The sequence below is a fragment of the Perca flavescens genome, chromosome 8 (assembly GCF_004354835.1).
Source record: "Perca flavescens isolate YP-PL-M2 chromosome 8, PFLA_1.0, whole genome shotgun sequence".
Classification (NCBI taxonomy): Eukaryota; Metazoa; Chordata; class Actinopteri; order Perciformes; family Percidae; genus Perca; species Perca flavescens.
The window spans coordinates 21,460,586-21,482,391 of NC_041338.1; the positions used below are offsets into that span (position 1 = coordinate 21,460,586).

Sequence of the window (21,806 nt, forward strand, 5' to 3'; positions counted from 1 at the left end):
GCATTCGCTTTGCGGCCCTCTATCAGCTATAACCGCACTATGCAAGTTTGCCAGATCTGGTAGCGGATCTGTTGTTCAAATGAGACCGAATGAGACATATGACCAAGACTGTATGGCTGCAGCCTGGAGCGTCCATTGACATATATACGGGAGCGTCCCATGCCGTCCCGCCTGGTGCATAGACAGTATATAATGGACCAATAGACCCCGTTGCTCTGGACGGAGACCAGTGAAGGCTATTAGAAGCACTTTCCGGTGATGGCCAGCTTTACTGCGCAGCCTCCAACTGAGAGAATGTGACGTGAGCAACGTGCCTGAAAGTTGTAAGTCTTCTGGTAGCTGTGCCAAGAGAAATCTCAATCATTCCCAATCTTACAGATACGGAGAGTGTAGGTGTATGTAAGGAGATAACATGGGCACAGGCTAATTATTGATCACTAACATGCTAGTTAACATTAGTAATTAAACCTAAACAGCTCATGTAAGTCGAAACTGCTTGCGAGCTTCTCCTGTACTATACGGTAATTCCTCTACTATGCGACAGTAAGTCACTTGGTTATGACACAATCATTAGCTTATTTTTACAAAAACATCTGCTACGGAGCCATAACGTGAGGTACAAGGTAATCAAGCCTTTTATACATTGTCGCGTTTCTTTGGAACTAAACAACGGACAAATAGAGTCTTCAAGCATTTCTGATGTAAAGTTATTCGCAGTCAAGTGACGTTAAAAAAAAATGTCGGTCAGCGGCAGGGGTCACCAACCTTTTTGAAACTGAGAGCTACTTTATGGGTATTGAGTCATACGAAGGGCTACCAGTTTGATACACTCTTCTGAAATAACAAATTTGCTCAGTTTGCCTTTAGTTATATATGATTATTAATGATTAATGATACTCATTTATGTGAAGACACTGGTCATGTTAATGATTTCTCACAATAATTATCAACAATGACTTAACAAGGTGGGTAACCGATAATATCAATATTCAATTTTCATTTTTAGAACAGGCGTGAGGGCTACTCATGTGGTCCTTGGGGGCTACCTGGTGCCCGCGGGCACCGCGTTGGTGACCCCTGCGGAATGCTAACAGGAGGTGATGGCCAGTTAGCAACAAAATGGCGCCATAGATGGCTCGAGTTCTGAAGCGAAGCTTACCCCCTTGGCCTGGTGCCGTCCCGAGCTTCTACTTTTCAAAATAAAAGCTGGTTTCTGTTATAAAATACTTTAAAATACTTTACTACTTTATTTTTTTTAAAGACTGATGTGTACCTTCCATATGACAGCGGTAATGGACAATTCCGCTTCCAACCTGTAGGGCGACCGAAGAGGAAAAGTGCTTTAGTGTTGCTTTAAGTGAAGATACATTTGATGACCTCTGTCCTCCTATCACATCCTCTCCTACAGTGGGACGGTTGCTGCCTCCCTCCAGTAAACAAAGGTTTGGGATATTTGAAGTCACACAACAAAGGCTGTAGTGATCCATCTCACTTATACCCCTTTCCCACTGACCAAAAGAAAGACCACTAACATCTGGCTTTTGTGATTAGTTGGAAAGGTTACAATCAACATTCATTCCTGGGACAAATGACTGCAGTAGTCACAGGTATTTATCGTGTATTGTTTGCTACTTACAACAAATCCACAATAATGCACAGAATGTAAATAATTATATTTGAATATGTTTAATTGAAAATATAATATAATTTGTTAATGGTTTTGAAATGTAGCAAATTATAATACTATAATATAATGTTGTAAGAATTTCATACATTTTGTCCATGATTTCCTAAATGAATGGCAGCATACAACTTAGCTTAGATATAAAATAACTTGCTCAACATATATTTTATTGCTGGTAAATGGAATGATGAGGAGGGTCATGGTCTCCGTTTCAGAGAGGCCAACAGGAAGACGTCACAGCCAGTTTACAAACACACCCGGGCTCTGGAGGAAAAGTTACCGGCTTCCCTGAAAATATAGATGTATACAAGTATATTAATAATAATCTGTTACTGCATCAGTGCCATTAAGAAATATGAAATATGAAATCAAGGAACAAAGTAAGGATATCACAGTTCTATATAAAATCACATGAGACTTACACACAAAATACACACACATGAAATCAAACAAATACGAGTAATTGTCCAGTAACCTTTCATTTCTCCTCTATGGAAAAATATCATGTATCATTTTGGATTGGGGTGGAGTTTGCACTCAAGTATATTTATTAATAGCATTTTGGCATCTTTTAATCAAATTATTGAGAAACTGAATTCCTCTGGGTGTCAATTGTTTTTGTAAACCAGCAGCTATATATCCTCCTGTGTGCGACAACTGCCATCACAGTCCCTAGATCCCTAGTACATACAGTCTACTGAATCACATTGTCTCACTAAGGTCACTAACAACCCCTGGAGCCCCCAGTTTTCTCAGCTTTATGGGAGTCGTGATATAGTAGACATTACTGTCATAAAAGCCTGTCTGTCTTTTGCCACTTTAGTGTCTGAATTGCTCTCCATTATTTTCTCCTCGGATAAAGACAGATGGTGCCATTTCTAGAGTTGCTATCACTGCTTGTTTTTGCTTGTGTGTTACCTGGTGTGAGAGGGATTTTAGTTGCTGATGCCTTCAGGATAACCTGCAGATCACAGGACTGAGTGTTGCCGGCACTGTTTGCCTGTTCCCTCAGTATGATACAAACTTCGTCTTTCCTCAGCAGCCAGTCCATCTGACTGCCCAGGTAGTTCACACCACGCACGCAGAGCTCAGAAATGTCCTTGGGAAGAACAGGGGAGAAGGCCAGGCATTCCTTCTGAACTCTAGAAAAAAAAAAAAACACAGCATGTCAATCTTTATGTTACTGCCTGGGTGCTGTGTACATATTTAGGTGTCTTTTTATTGTTAACTGACCTGAAGCCAGTATAACCAAACAGCACAGCTTGCAGGAATCCCCCCATCCCCGTAAGAAAATTGACTGCACCAGAGCCATCTGATGATTCACTCCATACCTGGGAGAAGAGGTAATCACACATTCACTGGATATCCAGTAGAGAGGCATTTATTAACATAATGTGGCTGTGTGAGTCAGAAGGACACCTGGAACGGTCCCTGGATGTTTTTGAAGCACTTCTCAAGTAAATGTTGAGCTTTTGCAGCCTCCCCCAGCTCCAGCCAGCCGATTGCAAACATACCCTTATAATGGAAAGCAAAAGCATTGGAACAAAAAATACACTAGTTTATAGTAGATTAACAGCAATAGGCTTTTACATTCAATGCAAGGAGACACTGTAAAACATAGATAATTATGTGTACGACAAGTAACTAAAAACTAACTATTAAAATTAGACTAACTTATTTACCTGACAGCTATTGATACTAGTTACTTGCAGATCAAGATTTTACACAACCTGTGATGAGCTTTTCAAATAAAATTGTTATAGAAATGAGCTCCACCTACACCAGCCTCAACATTTAATTTGGTTCCAATACTTAAATCCTACAATAAAACGCTGACGGGCCATTCTGCTGCATAACAAGTACTTTCACTTTTGATACTTTTAAATAGATTTCGTACTTTAAAAGATCCCATGACATGGTGCTCTTTGGATGCTTTTATATAGACCTTAGTGGTCCCCTAATACTGTATCTGAAGTCTTTTTCCCAAAATTCAGCCTTGGTGTAGAATTACAGCCACTAGAGCCAGTCCCACAATGAGCTTCTGTAGCTATTGAGGAGGAGAAAGGGGGGGGGCAAGGTGGAGGGTGGGGGTGTGGCCTTGACCAACTGCCACTTTGCTCGTTTGAAAGCCATGATGTCTCTCTCTTGTGGGTGGGCCAAATTCTCTGGGCGGGCAAAGCAGACAAAGGGGAGGTAAACCTTATGAGGTCATAAGGAGAAGATTCCAGATCGGCCCATCAGAGCTTTCATTTTCTCAAAGGCAGAGCAGGATACCCAGGGCTCGGTTTACACCTATCGCCATTTCTAGCCACTGGGGGACCATAGGCAGGCTGGGGGAACTCATATTAATGTTAAAAAACCTCATAAAGTGAAATTTTCATGCCATGGGACCTTTAATAATCTGAACACTTCCTCCACCACTGCCCAATTTTATTTGTTAAGTGTTATCTTAAAAATAAAGTACATTCTGCAATAAATATCTAATATAGTCACATACAACATGTTGTATCTTACCCATGTCATAGCTGGACCATTAGGGTCTGTTACTGGCTCATACGCTTCAAGGTCATTTCTCCTGATCTCTGGGGACATTTGCAATCCAAGAGGATAACCCAACATCACTGTGTCTGCCTGCTTCACTGGATGACCTGTGGGAGGTACAAAAGACATGACCGCATGTTATGGACATAATTTTCTTCTGCAGTTCAATGTCAGAAAGGAACCAAAATGAACCTTTGATATAGCCATCAAACTCAGGATGGTACTGGGCTTCTTGGTCAAAAGGTATTTTGAGGTGTTTGGCCACTTCTTGCCAGTCCTTTGGTGCAGGATGTTGGAGGCGGTCAGCCAATTCCACAGCAAACTGGAGACTGACAAATGAGAAACTTTTTGTATTACTGGTAATACTGAGTTAATATGCACTACAGGGAAATATTCAAATACTAGTACCTGAATTTGGCCACTGTGTTTGTGTACACAGAGTTGTTGACATTGTAATAATACTCATCAGGTGGCATGACACCTGAATGGCACAAAAGGGAAGTGCTTCATAATATTTTCATAGAAAAAGCCATGCAGTTACATATTAACGATTTCATGCATAGCATACAGTTATGCTTCCAAGTTAGCCACAACATTTTAATTCACATCATCTTTTACATAAATCTGCCATTACAATGGCAATATAAAAGAGTGAATGAAATATAATAAAAAAAGGTCTTTAACAATGAGAGCCAAGTTATACCTTATTACAGAATTATTTTGTGGGTTTTTTAGTAGATGAGAGAAGTCAGATGTCTTTAATTTAGCTTTTATTAAAAAATTAGCCTGATAACCATGTAAAGCTAAAAAGATTCAGAATAAATACCACATTTCCAACAATGTTTTTTTACCTAAGAGATGGTACTTCTGGTCCTCAGGGTTCCATGATGCTCTAGAAACCCAGTAATCAGCCACACCGTATATCACCTCCCTGCCCCGGCCCTCTGTGAACATGGACAGATCCTACAACAAAGAGCTCTGTTAGTATTATCACACAGGGTGAGACACTGTGACGATGAGTGGGGATAAAGAGGCGTACCTCAGTGAGGTAGAGATAGTGTTGGAAGGCCAGGGTGACATCTCCATTTATGTGAATCTCTTGTTGTCCATAAATGTCTTCTGGACACACCTCCCTCCCTGACACTGCACTCTCCCATGGGAACTTCAGTCCCTGTGAAGATAATATCTTTTCTTCAGAAGACTCAGACACAGTTTCATGGTTATTGTTAAAATATAGAACAGGAACACACACACACACACACACACACACACACACACACACACACACACACACACACACACACACACACACACACACACACACACACACACACACACACACACACACACACACACACACACACACACACACAATCAGCCTTAAAATATATCCAACACGACAAAAGTCAATTAGTTTAGCTAGGAAACAGTTAATCTGGCTCTGTACAAAGATAACAAAATGCCGATATTAACGTTGCATCTTTTTTGTTTAATCCATACTGTAACAAACAGAAATTCAAAAAGAGAGCCAGGCTACAGGCTAGCTCTTTCCCCTGCTTCCAGTCTTTCGCTAAGCTAAGCTAAACTAAGGCTCTGGTTCTGTACAAATACATAGTTACAACACCTTTGCTCTAACTTTTGTTTATTTTATAATTTTTTTTTCTGATTTGTCACCCCTAGCATTGAGTTTGTCATATTTGTTTTTAACAGTTTTTACAATTTTACAACTGCTCCCAGTAGAAAACTACAAAGACCAACTCTTCTCTTCAACCTTTGTTGGGAATGTGTGTTCATTGCAGAGTTGTGCACCTACATGCATAGTCAGTGAAACAGAGGAGTTTTGGTGACACCAATATCCCACTGATAATCATACCTTGAAGCCCTGCTTTTGGGCGTTGTCTTTTGCGCCATCTATAGTTCCCACCCTGTACTCTAGCACAGCTCGGGCTAGCTTGGGGTAGAAGAGTGCTATTCCAGGATACATCCAGATGTCCTGTTACAGGAAGGCAGGGTCATGATACAACCCAAACAAACAGCATGTAGAGCTAACCATCAACTAGCCACTAGCCTTACCTGATCCCAGAAAACGTGGCCCCAGTAGTCCTGACCATCCCCACCATTAGACAACCCTCCTGGACTGACTCCACCAAACGAGCTGGAGGTGTCATGTATGGAGGGGAAGGCGCTGAGGAGGTAAAACATGCAGCCAATCAGAGCCTTGCAGAGTCTCTCTGACCCTGCCACCTCCACCTGGCTCTCCAGCCACAGTTCTTTCCAGGCCTTCTCGTGAGACGGACGCAGGTTACCAGTCGCCATCAGATTCAGGCCCTCGTCAAAATTGGCCTCAGCAGTGTCTAAACTATTGGCCACAACCAGGATGAAGCCCCAGCGAGCCTGGCTCTGCTCTGGAAGCAGTGTCAGAGTTTGGGGTATGTGGGTCCAGATAAGGTGCACTGTGGGACAGGAACCTCCTGGGAACTCAGCAGTGGTCACTTTTCCTTGGATGTGACTGAGGGAGAGAGGGATGTTGACTGTGTAAGATATAATACTTGTACTTTAGTGCATTTTACACATTTTTGATAACCTTACCTTCCTCCTTTGTAATCAGGACCAGACTCAAAAACAATGTCTTTGCTCTGAGGCGTGAATGAACTGACCAGCCTAACAGGGATTGGCTCCTCTGAAGTCATCTGACGCACCAACAGAATCTCCATCACCATTAGGTTGGGGTAGTATCGGTGTGAATACAGAGATTGTGTGACTGTTACACTCGCTGAGCTCAGAGTGTGGGTAAAAATGCCTGGATGAGAAGAAGACACTATTACCAACAATAACTCTTCACAACACAGATTCCTGCAACCAGACAGTTACACACTGCAGACACTACCTGTGTGGGTGTCCAGGCTGTAGGTGTGCTGGGCTGCTTCATCTGTCTCAACCTTCACAGTGAGAGGACAGGGGACATCTGCCCGGTGACAACGTCCACCCTCCCCGTTATATACACCACCCATGTGCATGGTATTGCTGTACACCCTCCATCCCAGAAGCCCATTGGCCAGTGGAGGGAGGAAGCGCCGGTCACTGGGTAGAGTGTCGCTGGAGAAGACGTAAGGGTCTTCATCACAGGACATTGCGACGAGGTGGTCTTTACTTGGAAGTCTGGTTTTCTCCAATGCAGTCAGGGTTTGTTGAGAGGCTCCTAGTTCTTCAACAAGGAACAATCATCTCACTTTACTACAAGTTAGCATGGTTTGAAAACATCTATATTTTGACATCAGTCCTCTATTTGCAATAGTATACTCGCTCAATGAGACTATAATGGTTATGTGATGTATTTATGCAATATTACTGGACTAAACTAAAATATCTCAAGTTGCATGGGTATGAGACATTAGATCATTGCTAGAAACATTTAATGGGGAAGACACACACACACACACACACACACACACACACACACACACACACACACACACACACACACACACACACACACACTTTTCACATGTTCCTGCCAGTAAATGCTATTTGTAGATTGTGTACTTTGGCACTTTTGTGTCACAAGACGTGTCATCCTAAGACATCATCAAGCAAATAGGTGGACAGGAAGTTTTAAAAATGAGCACCCAACAAAACAAGACAAAAAGACACAAACTCAATAGTTAACCATTTCTGAAATGAATACTTGCTTTGAAGACATTCATTGGCAACAATAATAAACATTCAATCTCAGCGATCAAGCTAAGCCACTCCTGAAAGTCAGCCGTCAGTCAGCATTAACGTCCAACATAACTGACACACTACTACAGTGGGAATATTTCACTCTCACATGAACAGGAAGACGCATCTGTTTCTGCAACAAAGGAGGAGTTCTGGAAAAAAAGAAGAAGCAAATTGAAGATAAAACCTGCAGAAGTTCCCAAACTGCTTGTTCAATAAAGTTTATCCTATAAAAAAAGTGCTGTAATTCCCTTTACAATGCAATGTCTACTGAAAGCAATGAACTCAAAAGTTGCTAATAAAACGGGTCCAAGTTAGGAGTGTCGAGTATCAAAGCTGTAGGAGGAGGCCATGTAGTCTCTATGCTGCAAAGAAAACCTGGACATGATTCTGGGTCTGCTGGAAAAAATGGTATGGATTTCATGTGGAGGATAAGGCAGAATATGTCTAAACCCAGCTGTGCAGCTTACACTAGATCAATAGGTAGAACACCACTACAGACTGAACATGCTCATTATATTTCAGTGAAATGTCACTAAAGTGCACTTATCACACACTATGTATGTTAAATCCTAGCTTTTATAAAAAAAAAGAGAAAGTCTTAACAATATAAATAGGCTATACACTTTAGTTTTAGTTGGACAGTTTGAACAGTCTTGTTACAGGCTGTGGTTGCCACTTAGTGTGTACATATTCATAATTAAAACACTAGGACCACTTGGCTGATACTGTAAAAATACTCTGCAGGTCGCAGTGAGAGGTATTTACATTTCCATCCTATCTCTTCCGAGAAGTATCACATCACTCTCTCCAAACTAAATCATGTCATCTCCACTCGGCTTACAAGTGGCTCTAAACCCCCTTTTTACCAATTTTGCTTTTAGCTCTTATTTTACTCCTTACCCAATGAATCTACACAATCATTTGGGGCAAAGCTTTTTCACTCAGGGCCCAGAGCCTCTGGAACAACCTGCTTGAGGTTGGGGAAATAGGACTTCTCTTCTTAAAACATGACACTTTTATGGGAGAGCTTATTCTGAGTTCAGTTTAACTGGATTTTACCTGAGTAGTACTTCTGAGTGATATTTCTTTTTCTAATTTTACTGAAATCTGTTGGGTTATTTACTTTTACATTTGTTTGTTCTATTGTGTGAAGCACTTGTAACCTGGCTTTTCAAAAGTACTCGACAAATAAATATTATTAATGTTATACTGTATTATTATCACTATAATCAGGGTTGTAGGCAAGGCTGCCCCTGTCCAAATGGGGGCAATGGGTGGAAATTATTTATGCAGCCCACGATCAACAACATTTTTTTCGTTTAACATGGTAGTCTACACCATATATAGAGGATTACTCCGACGCAGCGGGCGCGTGTTCGACTCCCACCTGTGGCCCTTTACTGCATGTCATTCCCCCTCTCTCTCCCCTTTCATGTCTTCCCCAGCTAACAATTTTTTGACAACTTTGGTTGCGGGAACGTTCCCTGAAGGTTAGGTTTGGGTTGTAATGGAAAGTCGGTTTAACGTTTAACGTTCTTTTCTAACCTTTAGAGAACGTTCCCCTAACATTGCAAAATGCCCAAAAAATAATCTTTGAAACATAGTACACCTAGAGGTTAAGGTGTTGGCCACAAACTGCAACATCCTCTGTTTGCATTCAGCTTGGTTCCTTTGCTGCACGTCATTTCTCTTTCCCCCCTCATTTTCTGTCATTTATCTACTGTTGCTATCAAATAAAGGCATACAAAGTCAAGAAATACTTTGAGGTTTGTGTTAACAGAAGCGCAATATTTTTCTTGTGAATATTTATTTTTCTTTTATGTAAGTTGTTCTGGAAAACTAGCTGTCAAAAATGTAAAAAACTGTAATCGACAAGACATTTTTTCACCCTCAGCTCAACTGTAGCATTTCCTTCGTTACACCACTTGGTGGCGCTGAGGAGCGGTTTCTGTAACATCTGGCATCCTGCCGAGGATCAGAGCCACAAACCCTGGGAAAAGCAGTGCTTTGTCCATATAAGGCTGCAATCCATCCGCTTCCCTCTTCCTCCCCAGCTCCCTTCCTCCGTCTTTCTCAGACCTGAGGGATATTTACAGAGAGAGTGCCTCAGCCAGCCTGCCCTGCCTTATTAGGAGCTCAGCTTGTTGTCAGTACTTCTACCCTGCAGGACAGTGGTCCATCTCTCTGCTCTCAGATGAGACAAACAGATGGATGACTGCTGTTAACTTCACTTTAGTGCAAATGGACGTGAGCTCAAAGACAACAGGACTTTCACAGCTTTTTACCCAGACATCTACTGAGCACTAATCCAGCACATGTAATGACACTCATTTCTATTTTGTCAGTCAAGTCCCTCATGATGTACTGTCCACCTGGGACCAGCAGCAGTAGATGAATTTAACAGTCCAAACATACTGTAAATACATCCGTTTTGCCTTGTTTCCTCTGTTAAGCTCAATGTGTAGCAGCTGTTCGGATCATCTTTTTTTTTTTCTCCCCAGTGATGAAAGACATCTGGCTACTAGAAAACAGAACAACTGTACAAAGGATGATACAATGTGGCGAAGCAGCAAAAACAGAACACAACCAGTTGACCACAAATCTCAAAAGTGAGGACTCCATCAGTCATAGCACGTTACTAAGAAGCTGGAAATCCAAGTAGGATTCAGTGTCGTGGATGGGAATAATGTCAGGATGCATCCTTGTTAAAGAGTAATGTAATATTCAATCAATACTTTTGTGAACAAAAGGATGGAGGTGGAAACAAATTCTCATTGTACATAATAACCAGGCAGGCACTACAGACTTTTTTTATTAGGGTGCAGACATCCATTCAATATATTAGAAAACCAACATGTGAAGAAAGGCTACATGGGGTTTTACTTCAAAAAGGGGGTATTATTCAAGACTAATATTTATACACATATAATATACATAACCATGCTCCCTTGCAAGAGAGGACTTGACAATGAAAAACTATGAAAATAATCTTATCAATGGTAATAACCATGTGTGATGACCTTTGACCTTCAGCTATGGGTAACTTCTCCCTCCACTCAGTAAGTGAGAGGGTGCTGCTCTGAAATGAGTTTGACTGTCTGGAGGACGGGCAAAGCGTCAACGTACATTTGTTTTATAGCTTTGCAGAGAGTAAAGTGCTGTGGTCGACTGACCTGGTTCTGCGGTCTTTTAAGAGCATGGAGTGTGTCTGTGGTCACAAAAATAAAAATGGATGTGGGGAAGTGCATAGGTGGAGAGGTAGGTGGGTTCAAACACTTGCATGTGGAAACAAAAACAACCCAACAGAGTTTCGTGGACTTCCCCTTGTCATCAGGACGTACGTGCTGAATGTAAAGACAGGCCTGAAATGTGTTTCAGAGCTGTTTTTTACTACACCAAAATCTTGGTCACTGCTTGACAACACGTTAGATTTGAACTGTGAGTGGGGTAAATTTGTAAATGTGTGACGTGAGTGTGTTCACAAAAAAAAAAAAAAAAATACTAAAGTGGGAACTTTAAGGCCCAAGCTGCCTTGTGCGCTCGTGGAATGTGCATGGAGGAAATATGTGATGCACGCATAGGAATGTGTGTGCATGTTAGTGTTCCCCTGATGTACAGTCGTCGTAGATGTTTTGTGTGTTGCACCAGCCGTAGGCTTTCTGGCTGTTGTCGAGTCTCATGTTGCTACTGTGGGAGCCTCTCAACATAGCCACAGGCCTTCATGCCATAGGTCTTCCTGTGACAAATGGGCAGCAAGGCACACAAAAGCCACTCCAGCTGTTCACAGAAAGGCATCACAATCCAAGTTAAGCTGTGGTGTTCATGTACATAGGACATTCTGCTGCTTCTCTCCCCTCTCTCTCTCTCTCTCTCTCTCACACTCTTTGGCACTGGGAGGAATGTGTAGAAGCAGGGAGGGAGGGATGGATGGAGGGATAGAGGAATGGAGGGGGGTTCCCTGCTCTTCGTGTCTCTCTCTCTCTCTCCCCGTCTATTTGGAGAGTTTGCTGATGACACGGATCAGTGCTCCATTTTCATCTTTAAGACGCTGGTTGTCTGTTCTTAGGTCGACCAGAACCTGGTGGTAAAAAAAGTGGAGTACATGTTAGAACAAAATATAAAACCAGTTTGATGATTTATTTCTCATTTTCACGTAACTGGATTATGATACATAGGACGTTAAGATTATATATCATAGGCACACAGCAGCAGTTAACAATTATGCCAGGTGACCAGCAGAGACTCCAGTCAAGAGACTGAAGTTACCTTTAGACAGAGCCAGGCTAGCTGTTTCCCCCTTGTTTGCAGTCTTTATGCTAAGCTAAACTAACCGTCTGCTGGCAGTGGATTTATAATTACCATAAAGACACGCAACAAATAAGCATATTTCCCAACATGTTGAACTATTCCTTTGAAGAAAAGGACTTTACCTATTCATTCTGTATTACTGGAAGATCAGATGGGTTTGAGGTAGTTGTTAGGTAGGCAAACAGAAACATCCATTAATGTGAAAAACAACCAAATTTATCACATGTAACAGAAAACAATGATCACACCTCCTGAAAATAGGCTGTGAGAGGGTGTACTGTATTAAACAACTCCACAGTGTACCTCCACAACACTGCTGCCTGCACAAGCTAAAGCCAAGCTAATCAAGCAGAAGCATGCAAAGTGTCTGCGGCCGTGATAAGACTCGTATCCTCACCTTTAGCTCCTCCTCCAGCTCTGCCATTCGACGCTCCAACATCCTCCGGTCCTGATGTCAGGGAAACGTGAGGGAGAGTGGGGGGCAGAAAGAGGTGATGTAGAGAGGAAGACAGACCACAAAAGGTGAGTGAAAACAGGTAAGAAAGTGGTTCAAGTGGGGAGGAGAGAGCGTCAACAGACAGCAGGGGTGGCAGTAGTGAGGCAGATGAAGCTACAATAACAACAACAATAACAACCGGTAACACCATCAGCTGGGATGCATTACCTTTCTTTCCAGCTCCAGCAAGGCTGAACAGTCAGTGAAGCGCTCTTGCCTCTAATGGATACAACAAATCAATAACGTTAACATCACCACAACAGTTGCTTCACATGATCACTAGAAGGCCTGTGTTCAAATAGACTAGAATATCAAAGTGACTACCTGCAACGTCTTGATATGGATGTCTCCTTTGCTGATTTGTATTTCCAATTAAAGCGAGACAACAACCACTGTGTCCACAAGTGACAATTACAGGATGATGGTAAAGGGTAAAACACTGTTTAACACTAGCACAAGTAGTCATAGGGCCCTATTTTAACAATCTAATCACATGGCGTGTAGCGCATGGCGCAGGTGCGTTTAGGGCGTGTCCAAATCCACTTTTGCTAGTTCGAATGACTTTAGACCAGGTTTTTGTTGGCCAATGGCGCAATCACTTCCCGCTGCCTCAAGATAGCAATACGCCAAGAATTCACCTGAACACACCTCCCTGTAAGACCAGCACGCCCATGGGCGCAGAGATGGGCGCAGGTGCATTTGCTATTTAAACGACGTGGGCGCTGGACGGGAAATTGATGACTGCGTCGTCTTTAACTAGCAAAGACACTTGTGTCGGGCTTTGCGCTGCGCCGGGTGCAAGATATGGCCCATAAAGTTAACAATGTCAGCATTATCTATGTTTGCTAACATTAGCTAACTTTGGCCACCATCAGCTACTGGTCATACCAGACCAAGTAAGGCTGTAGAGGCACAAGCCAAGTGCACGGACACGAGCAAGGACGCATTAGTGTTGCTAATGAATTCGTTATTTCTAAGAGGATGACTGAATTAGTTCTTCATTTAAAAAGAATTTTAGCTTTAATGGCAACAATACAGATTAAACCAGGATAAAAAAAAAACCCAAAAAAAACACAGAGAAAGAGGTTTGTTTCCATCTTCAAAAATAGTATTTGGGATAAATAGAATAAGATTTGAGTAGACACAAAGCATGATGATGGCCACCTGAACTGAACATAGAAACAGGAATTCAAAGAAAAAAAGATGTCAATACTGGTCACAATTATAGAACCTGTCGACAACTGGTTTCACCACTGTAAGATGCTTCCTTTTGTCTTTGCATGGGAAGGATTACAATAACAGTTTGTGTTTAACTTGGTGTGTGTCGATGTCGTCACCTGTGTGGCCTTTTCCAGCTCCAACCTGGTCTGACTGATAAACCTCTGGGTGTCCTGCAGCTGAGACTGGAGCTGGCTGTTCTCTCTGGAGACCTCCTCGAACAACTGACACAAGCAAACACACTGAGTAGTAAATAACTGGGACAGACAAGAAAAACTAATTTTTCTGACCTCAATATCAGTTCGGTCTGCTAACCTTCTTAAAATCATTGGCGTCAGAGCCGTCTCCCTGGGTGCAGTCGTTAAAGGGCCTGAGTAGACGAGCAGAGCAGAGGTCAGAGACACCGCTATCATTGAGACTCTGCTGACAGAATAAAGAAAGAACTTGAGTTCATACCTGGAACTCAAGCGTTGGTCTGTCTGTAAACAAAGACAAGCAAACAAGTTATGTCTGGGATCTCACACACACACACACACACACACACACACACACACACACACACACACACACACACACACACACACACACACACACACACACACACACACACACACACACACACACACACACACACACACACACACACACACACACACACACACACACACACACACACACACCTGTGTATCCAGCCCACTGCCTGAAAACTCTTCCTCTCCACTGGGATCATTGTCATCACCCTGCAGAAGACAAAGACAATGCAACAGGTTCTTGTTATAAGACACTAAAGTCAAGTCCCAACATTACTGGTTTTGTTTATAAAAAGAAGTTTGTGGTGTTCACCTCCCCGGTCCTCTGTGCCTTCCTCCTGGCCCGAGCTTGTCTCCTCTCCCTGCGCTCCCTGGCCCATCGCTCTGTCTCGCTCTCCCCTGTGCTGGCCTCAACATCTGGAACGAAGCCAGACAGCAGTCGTTTAAGAGCAAATCAAATATTTTCACCAACACCATGTTGTCAAGCTCTACACCACATGTGTCAAACTCGAGGCCCGCGGGCCAAATCCGGCCCTTCGCAGGTTTTGATCCGGCCCGCATTTCAATTTAGGCTCACAATAAATTTAGGCCCACCTAGTTTTTGGTGCTTTTATTTTATTTTTTGACATTTTTGACGCCTTTTTGGGCGGTTTATGTGCTTATTTGCAATGCTTTAGGCCCTTTGTTTTCACGATATGGACGCTTTGTTCAATGTTTTGCCACTTTTTCGGAAGTTTTTGACGTGTTTTACGATGTTTTTGTCACTTTTTCAGACAATTTTGATGCTTTTTTCAATGCTTTAGGGACTTTGTTTTAACGATTTAGACGCTTTGTTCAATGTTTTGCCACTTTTTCTGAAGTTTTTGATGCTTTTTACGATGTTTTTGTCACTTTTTCAGACAATTTTGATGCTTTTTTTCCCTGCCTTTTTCCAACTTTTTTGGCGCTTTATTCAACCTATTTGTCGCTGGCTGAGGAACTGTTTCGCCAAACCTTTTTGGGGCTTTATGAGGCCCAACAGTGAGAAGACTACAGTATATGAGACATGGAATAATACAGTCAAAATTTAACTTTTTCTCTTAAATAAACACATGGCAATAATCTCTCCATGTCTGGCCCTCGATGGGATTCTCATTTTCCAGTGTGGCCCTCTGGGAAACTGAGTTTGACACCCCTGCTCTACACGTTTTGTTAGAAGAGGTCAGTGATGATGCGTACCTCTCCTGTCAGATGTCTGAGGGCGTGGAGTGCCGGCGGGCTGCGTGAGGCCCAGCAGGTCAGACTTCTGCAGACTGGCAATACGAGACCTCCAGCTCACTTCCTGTAAACACAGTATCCCCCGCTATGTGATGTCACGACATTATATAAGCGCAGCCAACATAGGCCTATAACTCTGATAAATGGCTCTCACCCCCTCCTCTCCCTTCTTCGCTTTTGCCTCCTTCTCTTTCTCCTTCTCTTCCTCCTCCTTCTTCTCTCTCCCTTTGTTGTCCGTCTTCATTGTCTTCTCTGCCTCCTGCAGATCTGTAAGCGTCACCCCCTTGATGTGATAAAAGAGAAAACACCGTCTTATGTACCAGACTGACACACAGTACTGTGCGTATTGAACATCTGAGTGGATCATGTCTGTACCTGAGTGGAGCGCCGGGACTGCCGTGCGTGTCTGGAGCGAGCCTTCCTCTGTGCCTCTGCCTCCTCGTCCCGCACTGGCGTCAGATATGATCTACACAAGTCACACTTTTAGATTCCACGCAGCACCATCAGGTCCACAAATTATAAAACGTAGACACAGACAGACACACAGAGACACACAGACACACACGCCTTGACTCACTTGCGCCTCTGCTTGGCCTCCTGTTCGCCTGTGGTCGTGCTCTGAGAGTGGGAGGTGGTGACGGCAGACTGATCCTTCTTTTCTGTCTGTTCCTGAGGAAGTCTAATAAAGAAAGATAAGAGGTGACTTTCAGATCTTTAAGACAAGCGAGGAAAATTAATTGGAAATTTGTATGAAGATGAAATACCTCTGGGCCAAGATACTATTAAGGCGGCTGAGTCCAGCAGAGCTTGTTCCTGTGCTAGCTGAGGTCACGGTGGAGTCATCCAGTCTCTTTCCATAAGATGAGCTAGAAACAAGACAAAGCCCATTGGAAACACAAAGGCATCTTTCACACACTCTCACACACACACACACACACACACACACACACACACACACACACACACACACACACACACACAGGGGGAATGTAATAAGCTGTGACACAGCAAGAATAAAAACCACACACAAACAGGAGAGCAAACAAGGAACAAGACGTGGCAGTGAGCAGCATGACTGACCTGTGTAGCAAAGAGGGGGTAGAACTAGTGAGATCATTCCCTGATTGACTATGAAGGCGCCGGGTGTAAGAGGAGCTACGACTTAGCCAACTGAGAGAGAGGCAGGATGACAAGGGCACATATGCAGTGACTCAGAAAAACACATTCTAGTTTCGCAAGTGCAGAAGCATATGAAAGCACCGGCCCACCTGTTGGAGTTGTCAGGGCTGCTGTCTGGAATACTTAAGAGTCTCCGTGTAGGGATGGGCGGTACCCGAGCGAGTCTCGGCTCCTGAGATCGAGGGGCGAGATCGGTTTATCAGTTATTTTATAAAAAAGAAACAGAAAAGCTTTATTTGGAGCCCCGTTCAATGTAGGTTAGATAGATAAATAGAACAGTAACTGGTTTCATGGCTGTATAAATCCTTGAATCATGTGAGCGCCTGTAGTGCGTACCTTGGTGTCGGCATCAGAGCTGAGGCGGGGGCTGGAGGCGGAGCGGGTCATGCCCACCACAGTCTCTGGAGGTCTGCTAGGGTCAGACAGTCCAGCTGAGCCCAGAGTCACCGAGCTGCCTGCCTTTCTCAGAGAAGTTCTCCAGGAGACCGGGGCCTCGGGGGCTGGGGGCTTGCCTGGGTCCTGCTACAGAGCCAGCAGAAGTCATCACTGTATTGTTCAGTATCGAATTCACACTTGATGTTCTATACCTATATAATAATATCTCAATACATTACCTTTTTTACTTGGCTTGCGGCAGTACTCGTTGACATGGAGGTAGGAAGCAGGCTGGTGGCGTTGCGTTTATTGTTCAAGTTGTTTATTATCTCTCGGTTTTTCGCTTTCTCTGCAACGGTGCAAAGGTCAAAAATAAATAAATCACTGGTAGAGTCATAAAAAAAAAAAAGTCATAAATATTAATAATTAACACAACAAAGACTCCCTTCAAAATACAGACAGCAGCAGCTTCGCTTACCCGACTCTGCGTCGCTCTCCGATTCGCTCTCCTCCTCCGAGCTGGAGCTGCTGGAGGCCTTCCCCTGGCTCTGCCCCGTCTGGCCTTCCTCCTCCTCGTCCTCGGCCGGGCTGCTCTGCAGGGCAGGAGGTGGGTGCTTCTCTCGCTCGTGGAGGCAGATCTTCTCCTTACTGCTCATACGAGAGATAGAAGTCCTGCAGGGGCGGGGCCAAGGTGGGGTGGAACAACAGGTGGCATGCAGGGAGCTGATCAGTGAGGACAATCATTCCACGTGCAGCCAATTAGAGCGAGCATGCGCTGATCAACACGCGGTGGGTGGAACAGTGGGTCACTTTCTGTGATGCCATGTGTTGCACTTCTGTCCTATCACTAGATCACCATTTAGCTATATGTAACTTCAACCTACAGCTTTTTACCTAATCAGTTATTTTCCACATCCATCTTTCCTCAATATGTGATGATGCAAACTTTACACAAAACCACAGGGATAAGATAGCAACAGAGCATCTACATAAATGTGTGTCCATCACATACTGTATACTACAAAGTACATGCTTTGTACTAATTATATAGTGCACTATTTTGGCTTTCAGTATGACATAGAATGTCACTTATATTGTGCTTCAAATTCTAAACTACTGCCAGTAAAACATTTTAAAACTTAGTGAGCAATGTGTTTAAGGGTCTTGATTTGTCAGTTACTTAATTTCTAGATTGGCCAAAAACAGATATTAGTCTTGTAATTGTAACCATAAACAATACTGCAATGGTTTATCCAGAAAATTCACTGCATAATAATAGATTACATATGGAGTGATGGAGAATTGTATCCATATTGCAAACCCCAACGAGCTAGTTATAAATGCTCCTTCAAAATATATTTTTTCTTAAATAATGCATTGTTTTATTCTCCTTTATTTGGCAGAGATGCTTTAGTAAGTTTATTACTGTTATCTTCTTTTTTGCAGTGTAGGACAAAAGCATCAAACAAAAGTAAGTAGTTAGGTGTTTTAGAGTATATATATATACACAAATTTTTTTTTTAATATATATATATATATTTAATTTATACTAAAAACAGTAACACTGAGTATTCAGTACGAAACTGGGGCACAGAATGGCACTGCCAGCTACATCTATCCAGTGTGATGTCAGTGGATAGAAGCAACAAGGTTCAAAGGAATGCTGGGACTCTTAACATCACATACCTGCATGCAAGCTACTAGTACTGGGATTACTGGCATTCAGCTGACGAACAGCGTAGCGTGTGCCCACATACACACACAAACACATGCCCACACACCAACACACTGGCACTGACCTGCGTGTGCGAACTGGTACCATGGAGATCTGCGGGCTGGTCTCAATAACAGGAGTCTGTTTCTCTTTCTCGCTGCGTAACTGAAGAGGAATATAAACACACATAAACAACGAGAACATTCGCCGCTGTAACACTATCAATCATATCAGGTTTATCTAACTGAGTGAGATAGTTGTGGAGCCTCTTTGAAGGCAGACTCACAGCGTTCTGCTTCTTCTGCAGCTCCTCCAGAGTGTCCGTCAGGTTCTCATCTGCTACATCCAGAGGTGTTTGGCCCTACAAGGACATTTACAGTGCATCATCAGTCATGGCACCAATAAAGGCTTCAACAGTCTACGCAGAGGAAAGGTGGTTAGTGTCGCGCTCACCACATTGTTGACGGCACCCATATCACACATGTTGTCAGCCAGCAGAGAGCACACCTCCTCCTGCCCCCAGTGAGCCCCTGCATGCAGGGGCGTCCACCCGTCAATGTCCCTGCTGTCCACGTCCACCCCACACTGTAACAGCACCCTGAAGAGGGGAGGAAAGATGGAGGGAAACCAACAGGAAGGGGAGAAGATGAGGAATACCCAGGAGGAGAGGCTATGAATAAAAGCTGTTTGACTTAGTGTAATACCAAATTAAGACAAAAGCTAACAAGCTGTCATGGCTCTCATGTGTGTAGACTGATTCTCACTTCAGGACTTCGATGTAGCCTTTGGCAGCTGCAACGTGCAGAGCGGTTGCCTTGGTATTTGGGTGAGGTGTGAGGGTGCCACCTCCTGCCAGCACCGCCATGGCATCCTGGAGCATGACCCTCTCCTCCTCCTTCCTGGCATTGTCCACGTCTATTGCTGTAATGCACATGTGAAACAGTGGCAATTGAAGAAACACACACACACACACACACACACACACACACACACACACACACACACACACACACACACACACACACACACACACACACACACACACACACACACACACACACACACACACACACACACACACACACACACACACACACACACACACACACACACACACACACACACACACACACACACACTTAAATGTTTGAAAACTTTAAAGGGGTGATAGAATGATTAGATAGGGTATTCCACACTGTTACTTAAGGTCTCCTAATAGGGTATGTAACATTGGATTGGTTGGGCTAAAATTGCCCGCTTGCTATTTAAATGGGCCCTTAACTACCCTGTGAATCTGGCCCTATTTGTAACAAGAGCTTTTCTTCCAAATATGGTATGGTCATGAATATTTAGATGAGCTGCGCGGTGACACTCACACATACATTGGACACAAGACAATGCAATGTTATACATTGTTTGTCTGCTATTTCGTTAGTAAATTCACTTCTGAGACTTTTTTTATGCGAAAAATCAACTATATAAAGCTCAAATATGGCCCTTTTACGAAAATTGATGGCTAATTGCAAATTTGGTAAGATGTGTCGGACTTCATAAGCTCCACACAGTCTGACGAGAAAGCCTGGGCTCGATAACCAGGGCAAAGTCACCGTTTCTGGGCTACTGGACTACCGGGGCTCGGGGCTCCGTGGAGCTGGCCGGCTGCCGGCATTACTAGAGTATATATATATTCGTCACGCCACTTATATTACAGCTACCCCAAGGTCTTATAAAGCTAACAATTGTGTCCAATTTCAATTTATTGCATTTTTGTGAATATGAGGGGTTTTGTTAGCTGCTAGTGTCCCTTCAATCCTATGGGTAAAGATTGCGGCTAGTTAGCTATACTTTCAGCATAACTAGAGTATATACGCACTTTGAATTTTGTCACGGCATGTATATCACAGTTACTCTAAGGCCTTACAAAGCTTAGCTAACACTTTTGTCCGATTTTAATTTAATGCATTTTTGTGAATTTCAGAGGTCTAGAAGGAGGCTAGCTAGCTCTCATTGATAGAGCTCCATCCAGCCGCAGGCTCTATCAATGAGACTCGCGGTCAAGAGGCGTTTATTTCCCTGATCGTTTGTTTAAATAACTCAACACACATATCCATTATAAGATTAACTGGAACCTGTTAACAGTATATACATTGAGCAGTATTGCAATTAGCCATCAATTTTCATAAAAACCTGACCTCTACATAGTTGATTTCTTGCATAAAAAAGAAGTGAATTTAGTGGTAAAATAGCAGATGAACAATATATATAATTTCTGAGATCTGCACGACCTATTCAGAAAACTACCTGATCTCAGATCAGTGGTGTAGCCTACGTAAATGTTGGGGCGTGACAAAGAGAGAGACTAGAGCCAAATAAGGAGGAGCCACCGAGTCAACTCGGTGGTTCTTTGAGATTTGCCCGTTTTCAGAGGCAGTTTCAAATTGTGCGATTTGCAGAGGAAAGAGATGTCAATGGGATTTTGAGGTTCTATGTATGTCCTATTTACCCACCAAACTGTCGTTATTCAACTATGACAAGATAAAATCAGTTTTGCATTCTTTGACCCCTTTAAAAAAATCTCTTGTCAGTTTAATCTACAGCACATACTGTGGGCTGCAGACAAAAGAAAATATTCAATTTCATTTCATATTAGTTTATTTATTATTTGTTACAGTGGTCATCTGTGGTTTCAGCTGCATGATGGATCTTAGCACTCTGTGTATTTGACAGTGATAAAGATACAAGCCTGGAGCCTTAGTACACTTTAGTACTATGAAGGTCACA

The 21,806-nt window shown here is 43.0% G+C and overlaps 2 protein-coding genes across 12 annotated transcripts in view; both read right to left on the reverse strand.

Annotated features, from left to right (window-relative positions):
- Positions 1 to 1,670: 1,670 nt before the first annotated feature.
- On the reverse strand, positions 1,671 to 8,331 carry pgghg (protein-glucosylgalactosylhydroxylysine glucosidase). 3 transcript variants are annotated; one of them, XM_028585146.1, is made up of 14 exons: positions 8,055 to 8,331; positions 7,113 to 7,430; positions 6,815 to 7,025; positions 6,299 to 6,734; positions 6,099 to 6,218; positions 5,265 to 5,396; positions 5,077 to 5,188; positions 4,634 to 4,706; positions 4,418 to 4,554; positions 4,199 to 4,332; positions 3,104 to 3,199; positions 2,918 to 3,015; positions 2,603 to 2,826; positions 1,671 to 1,972 (listed from the first exon to the last, which is right to left on the reverse strand). In XM_028585146.1, exons 2-14 carry the CDS (start codon positions 7,354 to 7,356, stop codon positions 1,896 to 1,898), a joined length of 2,094 nt encoding a protein of 697 aa, XP_028440947.1. In that variant the 5' UTR covers positions 7,357 to 7,430; positions 8,055 to 8,331; the 3' UTR covers positions 1,671 to 1,895. The 3 variants fall into 3 exon arrangements, with proteins under 3 accessions (XP_028440947.1, XP_028440945.1, XP_028440946.1); XM_028585144.1 differs by having other exon boundaries at positions 7,915 to 8,331; XM_028585145.1 differs by having other exon boundaries at positions 7,113 to 8,331.
- A 2,403-nt stretch (positions 8,332 to 10,734) lies between these two features.
- The window catches only part of zmp:0000001167 (protein phosphatase 1 regulatory subunit 12A), a 20,804-nt gene continuing 9,732 nt past the window's right edge, over positions 10,735 to 21,806 (reverse strand). The window contains exons 4-25 of one of the 9 annotated variants that reach the window (XM_028584738.1): positions 19,790 to 19,946; positions 19,479 to 19,623; positions 19,312 to 19,386; positions 19,111 to 19,190; positions 17,790 to 17,983; positions 17,551 to 17,660; positions 17,273 to 17,458; positions 17,026 to 17,108; positions 16,838 to 16,927; positions 16,522 to 16,623; positions 16,335 to 16,436; positions 16,133 to 16,223; positions 15,912 to 16,040; positions 15,719 to 15,821; positions 14,814 to 14,917; positions 14,651 to 14,710; positions 14,427 to 14,449; positions 14,286 to 14,340; positions 14,090 to 14,194; positions 12,921 to 12,971; positions 12,654 to 12,704; positions 10,735 to 12,026 (exon numbers count right to left, since the gene is read on the reverse strand). In XM_028584738.1, coding sequence (XP_028440539.1) covers positions 11,940 to 12,026; positions 12,654 to 12,704; positions 12,921 to 12,971; positions 14,090 to 14,194; positions 14,286 to 14,340; positions 14,427 to 14,449; positions 14,651 to 14,710; positions 14,814 to 14,917; positions 15,719 to 15,821; positions 15,912 to 16,040; positions 16,133 to 16,223; positions 16,335 to 16,436; positions 16,522 to 16,623; positions 16,838 to 16,927; positions 17,026 to 17,108; positions 17,273 to 17,458; positions 17,551 to 17,660; positions 17,790 to 17,983; positions 19,111 to 19,190; positions 19,312 to 19,386; positions 19,479 to 19,623; positions 19,790 to 19,946 — 2,183 coding nt within the window. In that variant the 3' untranslated portion in view covers positions 10,735 to 11,939. Of the gene's footprint in view, positions 12,027 to 12,378; positions 12,396 to 12,653; positions 12,705 to 12,920; positions 12,972 to 14,089; positions 14,195 to 14,285; positions 14,394 to 14,426; positions 14,450 to 14,650; positions 14,711 to 14,813; positions 14,918 to 15,718; positions 15,822 to 15,911; positions 16,041 to 16,132; positions 16,224 to 16,334; positions 16,437 to 16,521; positions 16,624 to 16,837; positions 16,928 to 17,025; positions 17,109 to 17,272; positions 17,459 to 17,550; positions 17,661 to 17,789; positions 17,984 to 19,110; positions 19,191 to 19,311; positions 19,387 to 19,478; positions 19,624 to 19,789; positions 19,947 to 21,806 lie in introns of all 9 variants that reach the window. The other 8 variants (XM_028584740.1, XM_028584737.1, XM_028584736.1 and 5 more) reach the window with 8 other exon arrangements.

Bases quoted from the DNA above. Each gene is read 5' to 3' on its own strand.
- pgghg (XM_028585144.1), bottom strand. From the start codon at position 7,948: ATGTTTATTATTGTTGCCAATGAATGTCTTCAAA. The intron at 5,189-5,264 runs GTACGCCTCTTT...TCTTTGTTGTAG, and splicing joins ACTATCTCTACCTCACTGAG to GATCTGTCCATGTTCACAGA. The intron at 3,016-3,103 runs GTGTCCTTCTGA...CTCTTCTCCCAG, and splicing joins ACATCCAGGGACCGTTCCAG to GTATGGAGTGAATCATCAGA.